This window comes from Echinops telfairi, unplaced genomic scaffold (assembly GCF_000313985.2).
Source record: "Echinops telfairi isolate 266 unplaced genomic scaffold, ASM31398v2 ScPeMD7_18;HRSCAF=68, whole genome shotgun sequence".
NCBI lineage: Eukaryota > Metazoa > Chordata > Mammalia > Afrosoricida > Tenrecidae > Echinops > Echinops telfairi.
The window spans coordinates 86,897,696-86,906,384 of record NW_022103915.1 but is presented as its reverse complement, the minus strand read 5'-3'; the positions used below and the strand labels follow the sequence as shown (position 1 = coordinate 86,906,384).

General features: G+C 44.4%; 1 protein-coding gene across 1 annotated transcript; it reads left to right on the top strand.

Moving 5' to 3' along the window:
* Positions 1-4,869: 4,869 nt before the first annotated feature.
* Positions 4,870-6,231, top strand: RNASE6 (ribonuclease A family member k6). The gene is made up of 2 exons (XM_004698881.2): positions 4,870-5,066; positions 5,407-6,231. The coding sequence occupies exon 2, from the start codon at positions 5,412-5,414 to the stop codon at positions 5,922-5,924; it is 513 nt and encodes a 170-aa protein (XP_004698938.1). The 5' UTR covers positions 4,870-5,066; positions 5,407-5,411; the 3' UTR covers positions 5,925-6,231.
* Positions 6,232-8,689: the final 2,458 nt, after the last annotated feature.

Below are 8,689 nucleotides of genomic sequence, written 5' to 3'. Positions count from 1 at the left end.
CTGCAGGGACACATTCTGGGGGCTCTAGGGGAAGTAGTCTTGTTTGCCTCTTTTAGCTGCAGGCATTCCTTGAAGTGTGGCTCGTGTCTGGGCAGGGCTGTGTCCCCTGTGTGCTTGCTGGGGTGTCTCTTCTCCTGTTTTTGTGAGGACACCAGTCCCAGTGGATTGAAACCCATCTTACTCTCCTCTGATCTCATGCTACCTAATTGAATCTGCAAAGGCTATTTCCATATCAGAGTTGCATTCACAGGCACCAGAGGATAAAGCTGGAATATATCTTTTCGAGCATCAACCCAAAGCAACGGGGGCAGAGAGGTTAAGAGAGTGGAGATCTAGGAGAATCATTTGCTTTCTTATAATTTTGCTGAGGGCAGGTTGAGGAGGGAGCATGTTGAACATGAACGTTCCTTGTGCTCCTTAGCCATCCGCAACAGTGAACGCCTCCAGGCTTGAAATAATTAAGGGGATACAAGTCCGAACATTCTCAATTAGTCGATAGCACACCTTTGCACTCTGGCCAGTGAAGCCAGGTGGGCCATCAGGTTCCAGGGACGTTCCTCAGCTGTGAAATTTCTTGGTGCACGTGTGGTGAGCAGCCACCTGGGAAGTCATCCTGCCCACCAAACTCACAAGGGATTTTGTTACCAACGATCAATTTACATAGTGAGAAAATGGATTGTTTTTCTTACTTGGAAAAGACTGCTTCAAAATGCAGGTTTGCCCAAACACCTCATTTGGAAAACATTGAGCAAGCTGTTTTTCAGTAAAGGGTTAGCAAATGGTGCTTCGCAACAGTATCCCAGGCAGAGAACATTCCATATAACAGTGATCTTGGGTGTGACCTTGGCTTTCCCAGCACCCACTTCCCTTTATTCAGAGACCAGCATATGGGAAGCCATCTCCCCTCTTTTGTGCATCGGAAGGATGGCCATCAAGGTTCCCAGTTTCCTCTGAACCAAGCAAGGTTGTGAGGGCTCAGATTGGGTGACGGGACTCTCTTTTGGGAATCTAACTGTCAAGAAAGGATAAAATGTAAAGTAAATTCAACACAACAATAACAATTCAAGCAGATTCATGTCCCTGAAGTCCTGCTCTCCAGCTCACCCAATCTTCTTGCTTCCCAACTATTTCCATAGACAGATCAGCTATGTCATTTGTTCATACTGCAATCTCTCTCACTACAACCTAAGACTTGTCTCCTTCAATTAGCTCATATTAGCTAGTGTCAGGAACCCTGGTGGCATAGTGGGTTATGCATTGGGCTGCTACTCTCAAGGTCCTCTCTACTCCCACAAAAAGTTACAGTGTCAGAAACCCTCAGAAGCTGTTCGACACTGCTCCATGGGGTCACTATGAGTTGGAATTGACTCAATAACAGTGAGTTTGGAGTTTCTGAGAGCTTGTGTTGCTTGAAGCCCAAAATAGCCTAAGCAACATGATTGACCTGCAACATTTGTGATCTTCATCATCACCATTGTGATCATGTCAGAAAAAGACACCATCCACATTCTGAGATCTTCTCCACAGTAGGTGCCTCCCTTACATGAAACCAACTTCAAAGTTCTTGAACCTATTGACCCTGACTCATGGCCCTTGTGCATAATGGAACGAAGACTTCCTGGTCCTGTGCCATCCCCATGGGCAGTTACTCTTTGGACAGCTGCGATCCATGAGATTTCAATTGGCCAGTTTTCAGAAGTAAATCAGCAGGACTTTCTTCTTACTGTAGTTGGGTCTGGAAGCTCCTCTGAGTCTATTCAGCATCATAGTCAGCCATAAAGAGACATGAACTCCTGATACATGGATGAACCTTGAAAACATTTGGCTGAGTGAAGAAGTCATTCACCAAGGCATAAATGTTGCACGGTCCCAGTTACATGGAATACCTAAAATGGGTAAGAGTAGAGAGGCTGAAGTTCGTTAGTGGTAACCAAGGGCAGGCAGGAGGAAACAGGAGGGGGCGCTCATGCTCAGGACACACGGAGTTTCTGTTAAGGGTGATGGAAAAATAAGAAACAGAATGGTGATGGTTGAACAACATGGTAAGCATGATTCATGTCACTGAAATGTACACATAAAGAGTGTTGAAATGAAACATGATCTACTGCATATCTATTTACCCACAATTTTAAAAAAAGGATGCATACCTCTACAGAGCCTGTTGACCTACAGTGCATATGCTAGACAACTTCAATGTAAGGACATCTGATGATTGCTTTTGCTCATTTCCAAATCTTGGACAATTACTCTCTACAGAAGATGTTGTTTTTCAAGATTATTGTAGAAAGGAGGAAGGACGGTGTATTAGTCTAGGTACTTTGGAGAAACAAATCCACAGCGACTCATGTATAAGAGAGAGTTTTATGTAAAGAAAAGGTGCATCACGAAAACATCCCAACCCAATGCTGCCCAAGCCCGCAAGTCCAACATTAACCCATTAACCCAACACCAGTCCACAAAGTTCTCCACCTCACAAAACAGAGGCAATAATGCCGACTGCAGGAGGAAAGCTGAGTCAGTGAACGTGTAAGCATCTCAGCACTGGCAGGGGTCTCCACATGGCTGCTCCAGCACCCAGGGCTGCATCGGGATAGATCCATGCGGCTTCTCCTTGGGGATGTCTTGTAGGAAATCCATCTTGCAAGCTGAAGCAGGGAACTGCTAAGGCAGCTGCACCCGATGCAACCATCACAAAACAAGAGACCCGAGAACTGATGTTTTCGTGATGCACCTTTTCTTTACATAAAACTCTCTCTTATACATGAGTCGCTGTGGATTTGTTTCTCCAAAGTACCTAGACTAATACATTATGGTACCAGGAGTGGGGTACCATAATGTATTAGTCTAGGTACTTTGGAGAAACAAATCCACAGCGACTCATGTATAAGAGAGAGTTTTATGTAAAGAAAAAGTGCATCACGAAAACATCAGACTAATACAGACAGTGTGGCAAGGGCTAGCCTGACACACCAATGGGACATAAAAATGATGTCCTATACGAAAATTGACAAGTAGGTTGGTGGATGAGGATGAGGTGGGGAAGAAGGAGCTTTTGAGTGTCAAGTCTTCAGCTCTACAACTAAACTAAACAAACACTACAACTAAACCTGACAAAGACCCTTATATCCCATCACTTAGTGTTGGACTCTGACTCACTCCTGTCTACAAACTGGACATAGAACCTAAGCAGTCATGGCAGAAGGCACATTCTAAGAGACATTTAGCAAGCAGGATTCAACAAAGTCTCGGGAAAATAGTAGACAAAAAAATTGGACTTCGACTCTATCCCTTACAAAGAGTTTGGAGTGGAAGTAGATGTGCTTGAGTAGAGACCCTTAAGAGACACCCACTACATGCACTAAGTGTGCCTCAGTATGTTAGTCCTAGAAGAAGGGTCAGCTCCATTCCCCATTCAAGGAGATTCTAAGAGCTGAGATCATTTCAGAGAAACGCGAGGCAGACTCCCCTGTCCATGCCCTCCCCACACCTGCCTTACTCCTAACTCAAGGTAGCAAGATAGGAATCAACCTACCCGAATGGACATAGTGGGGCCTTTATCTCAGGAATCAACTAGAAGCCAGTCTTGAAAACTAGGGTATCTGGTGCCTCAGTGTCAACCAAGAACAGGGGATCCTGGACTGCAGAATAATCTGTGGGGCTTGTTAAACAGAGATATGCAAAGAACTCACTCCCTAAGATTCTAGTTCTATAGATGTGGGAGGAATCTTGACACTTTAAAAACTCCATAGGCAATTGTTGATGTGACGCCTGGGTTAAGGGCATCTAGGTAGGGGCCTGATAAATTTGATCATGTTGTTCTTTGGTAGCAGACTTGAGGTACTATCAAGTCATGGAATGGCTAACAGCCCTCAATTTTATCTACAGGTAATTGGAGCCATTAAAAGCATTTGTGCAAGAGTTTTACACTATTATTATATCAACGAAGAATAATCTTGAAGTAATGTGTAAAATGGATTGGAAGCAAAGGACGGAGAGTCAGGAAGTCCACATAGGAGCCTTCTTGTGAGCCCTCATGAGATCTTGCTCACTGCCATTGAGTTGATTTCAACTCCTGATGAGCCCCCTAGGGCAGAGTAGAACTGCCCCTGTGGGTTTCTGAGACTGTAAGTCTTTAAGGAAGTGAAAAGCCTCATCTTTCCCCTGTGGAGCCGCTGGTGATTTCGAACTGCTCACCTGGTGGTTATTAGCCCAATGTGTAACCCACTGAGGTCCCATTGTTCCCAAATACAAGGATTAGCCGCAGTAATGGAAAACTATGAACAGATTAAAAAATCATAAACCCTAAATTTGCCCATGTCTCTGGGTCTCTCCACATAGAGTCTCTTTGGAAGGGGGGTTTGCTTACCACCTTCTTCATCTCGGGATTAGTTTCTAGTGCTTCTTGACAACTCAGATCCGGTGCCATGCCCTCCAATAGACCTTTCCCTTCACTACGTCCTCAACTTTGATATCCTTTCACAGTGGCGTGGCCTCTGTTTTTATGAATGTGTTAATACATATTGCAGTGGTCTAGTTGCCTGTTCCTTTCATTGTATTTTCGACTCTTGAATCCAAGCAGGGTAGTTTCTGACCTGAGACACATAGGCATAAATCAAGAACTGGTTCAAGTCTGTTGTTGAGCTTATAGCATTGCCAAGTAGGACACAGCTATTACGTAAGGTTTATAGGGTTATTTTCTCCCGAGGAACTGAAATCATAGATCTTCAAAAAAAAGGAAGTGTCCACCCCTACCAGGAAGTCACCAGTTCCTCAAACTTGTGAGTGTGGGTCACATGGTTTCTTGAGCTGCACATAACCTTCTGATGCCTACTAATATTGATACCACTTAAGAAAGCTGCTTTGAAAGTCTAAAATTCTCCTGCATCCTCTGCAGAAGTTGCTCTGCCAAATTTCGAGTTTCTCTTTCTTAAGCCCCAGCCCCCTTCTTCCGCTTTCCTAAATAGCCCACTCTGAAAGGTGCCAGAGGAGAGACAGCAGACAACGACCTCGAGTCTGAGACTAACAACGACCTCCATTCTCAGCCGGCACCCCAGCCCCGAGACCTGGTAAGAGCGGGAGCCTCTGGTGTGGGAGACGAAGGCAGTGCAGGGGACATCATGATCACTTGAGGAGTGAAGAGGGAAGGGGTCACGGGACATGTGACTACAGGACAAAGAGAAGGAGAGAGTCTGTCCATCAGAGGAAAGATCTGTTCACCCCCCTTTCCTCCCCACTGAGCTTCAGTCTGTTTTTAGAATAATGAGACTCGAGTGAGAAGAAAAATTGCTTTTTTTTTTTAAAAAAAAGCTACGAAATCTTAAGAGATCCATGAACATCGAAATGGTTGCGATGCATGTTTTGCACTGATTGCTTCAACAATTAACGTTCTTTCCTCTTTCTACGTAGAAAAGATGGTGCTAGATCTTCTGGGACGCTTTCCTCTCCTCTCACTGCTGCTGGGACTGTGGGGGCCCGTGCATCTACTCTGGGCTTTGCCTAAGAATCTCACCAGGGCGCAATGGTTTGAGATTCAACATATCCAGACAAGTCTTCTCCCATGCAATAGGTCAATGATTAATGTCAACCGTTACACTCAGCACTGTAAGCCTGAAAACTCCTTTCTGCATGACTCCTTCAAGAACGTGGCTGCCGTCTGTGACTTTGCCAACATCACCTGCAAGAATGGCAGAAACAACTGTCACAAGAGCCCAAAGGCTATCAATATGACTCAATGCAGCCTCCTTACAGGAAAGTATCCGAACTGCCGCTACAAAGAGGCTGCCCTGTACAAGTTCTTTATTGTTGCCTGTGACCCTCCGCAGAAGGGAGACCCTCCCTATCAGGTGGTTCCCGTGCACTTAGATAAGATTGTGTCATCTTTTGATGTTGTTTTTAGTTTTTCATCATTGTTTAATTTTTTGTAATCACTTTACCTCTCACTTGGCGCAGGTTCACTATCACTTTTGATTTTTCTTTCCTTCTACTGATTTCTCTGGTTTCTACAGAAGGAAGAGGACGATGGTGGGAGACTTAGAGTAGCTAGAATTCCAGATATGAGTTGAGACAAAGAGTAATCCTTTTTCTCTCCTCTTGGATCTCTGCAAGTTCTGAAGGAAAGTACTAGCAGAGAGGGTGAAGAAGGATCCAGCCACCAGGTTTTTAATCTCGCGTCTCTAACAAGAAAGCTCTGTTGCACCTTGTTGACAGCAATAAAACCACCTTCTGCTGTAATTAAATGAGTGAGATTGTGTTTTCAATCTTTTCACATCACTGCCATCCTGGGCCGATCTAGGCTGCATTCACTAGGATTCAAAGAGCTAGTCGGTCCCAAGTCTTTAGGCAAACCTGTGAGGTTATTGAGCTCCCTGGAGTCTCTGCCCCTTCCTCACACCTGACACTTCTGGGACTTGGGAGTAAGAAAGTCTTCCACTTCTTCCTTTTTGCTCACAGATTTACACATTTCCCTTAAAACCATTGTCTTTGTGGCAACAATACCTCATAGAGAATCTAAACTTTTCACACACAGATTTGAACACTGGCAGCTAAAGGGATCTTGGATGTTTTCCATTTGCTTCTAAATTTAATCTGGAAATGTTTTAAGTATAAGGAATACTGGTGGCACGGGTTAAGCATTTGCGGCCAACCAAAAGGTTGGTGGTTCAAACCCACCCAGTGTCTCTAGGGGAGGCCTGGTGATTTACTCCTACAAAGACTGTAGTCTAGTTAATCCTCTGGGGCAAGTCTACTCTGTCACATGAGGTTGCTGTGAGTCAAAAATCAACTTGTTGACATCGAACAACAATTAGTAGTATTAGGGATAATCATCCACTGCAGACTTAAAATCATTCCCCTATTATTTATTAGCATGAAGAAAAGCATATATCAACAATAAAACTACTGGATATATAAACACGCTTCAACCTGCCCAAATACAGTAATATCAGAGAAATGCTGAGGTTTGGGAACCACATCAGGAGGTAGCATGTGATCAAGAATCAATGACACTTGTGATGTGGTGGGTTACTTTTGTTTGGCCTTTCTAGCGATTGATTTGTAATTCTCACTAAATGACTGGGTGTACCTATGCAAATAAGGTGCTGTGTTCCACCAAGGGGGTTGGGCAGCTTGCTAATGATGCAAATAAGTGGCAAGGCATTTGTGTGTGTGTGTGTGTGTGTGTGTGTGTGTGTGTGTGTGTTGAGAAGGGGCGGGGCAGGAGAGGTATAGAAAAGTCTAACAAAGGGATTGGTCAGTTTAACAATCCCACCAGACTTAAAATAAACCATCCCAGAGTTTGGAAAGGGGGGAAACTCTACCACCCAGAATGAAGGAGCAGAGCCCTTTGGGCACAGGGCCCTTGTACTGAGAACTTCCTAGGCCGAGGATACAGAGAGAGGAGAGTCGTGTCACCAGAGATGATGCAACGGGGTGAGATGCAGTGACAGCAGAACCAAGAGACGGGTGCCAGACAGATCAGAGGCTTCAAGACCCACGAAGCAAGATGGTAATAGTAGGGTGCCTCTGAACACTTGACAGAGCTAGGCTCACCCACTCATGGACTGAGAGAGCTGGGTTCTTTACAGGCAGGGGTCGTGCTGGCAAGTAGAGCTAAAGAGTGTTGTAACACTTGCCTGAGTATGGCAGAGTCCAGGCTGGCCTAAGAAACCCATGGGGCTCAAGGGGCTGGGGCAGCAAAGGTCATGGAGAGACCTGTCAGCGAGCAAAGCCAAGAAGAGGTACTGACACTTCATGGTCAAGATTCAATCAAAAACTTATCAGAGGTCCCCTCAGGCTGAATGAAAGTGATTATCTATAGTATTTCAAAACCCATGGCATTCTATGTCGTGACATCAGCTTTGTTGACACCGTTGCATTATCATGTATTCGAGTCTAATCAAACCCAAAACCAAACTCACTAACATCAAGTCGATGCTGACTCAAAGAGAGCCCCCACCCCCGCCATATTGGTTTCTGAGATTATAAGTGTTTATGGGAGTAGAAAGTCCTTCTCTCTCCTGAGGAGTGGCTGGTAGTTTCAAACTCCTGACCATGAAAATCACAGCCCAACTCATAACCACTATGCCACCAGGGCTCCTAGAGTCTTTAATATAAATGTAAAAATATTTTATTTGCTAAAAAGGAGAAGCTAGGAATCCCCAAAATAGACTTTGGGGGCATCACTTGGCACCTCATCAGACTCATTTGGAAAATATTCATAAGGGTCAGCAGACAGACCTGGAACTATTCATAGGCTTTAAAAAAATCCATGTCTATCTATATAAGATAGGCAGGGAAACCATCCTGAGGAGAAAACAACAGGACTGATGGTTCTGGGGTGATATGGGAGAGGGGGAGGTGGGGGAAAGGAAGTGGGAGCCAACAAATCCAAGGACAAGGGAACAACAAGTGATCTAAAATTGATGCAAGGAGGGCATAGGATGCCTGGTGGGGTTTGATCAGTGCAATGTAGCTGAGAGGAATTACTGAAAGCCAAATGAAGGCTGCATATGATAGTGGGACAGGAAAAAAGTAAAAGGAAATGGAGGGAAAAAACTAGTAGACAAAAGACATGTTTAGAGGTATACTTACAGGCACATACATATGTAAATATATTTATATACAACGATAAGGATATAGGTCTGTGTACATATATTTATTTGTTAAGAATTAAGGTAGCAGACAGACATTG

Excerpts from the sequence above, each read along its gene's own strand:
- RNASE6 (XM_004698881.2), top strand. The coding sequence starts at position 5,412 with ATGGTGCTAGATCTTCTGGGACGCTTTCCTCTCCTCTCACTGCTGCTG.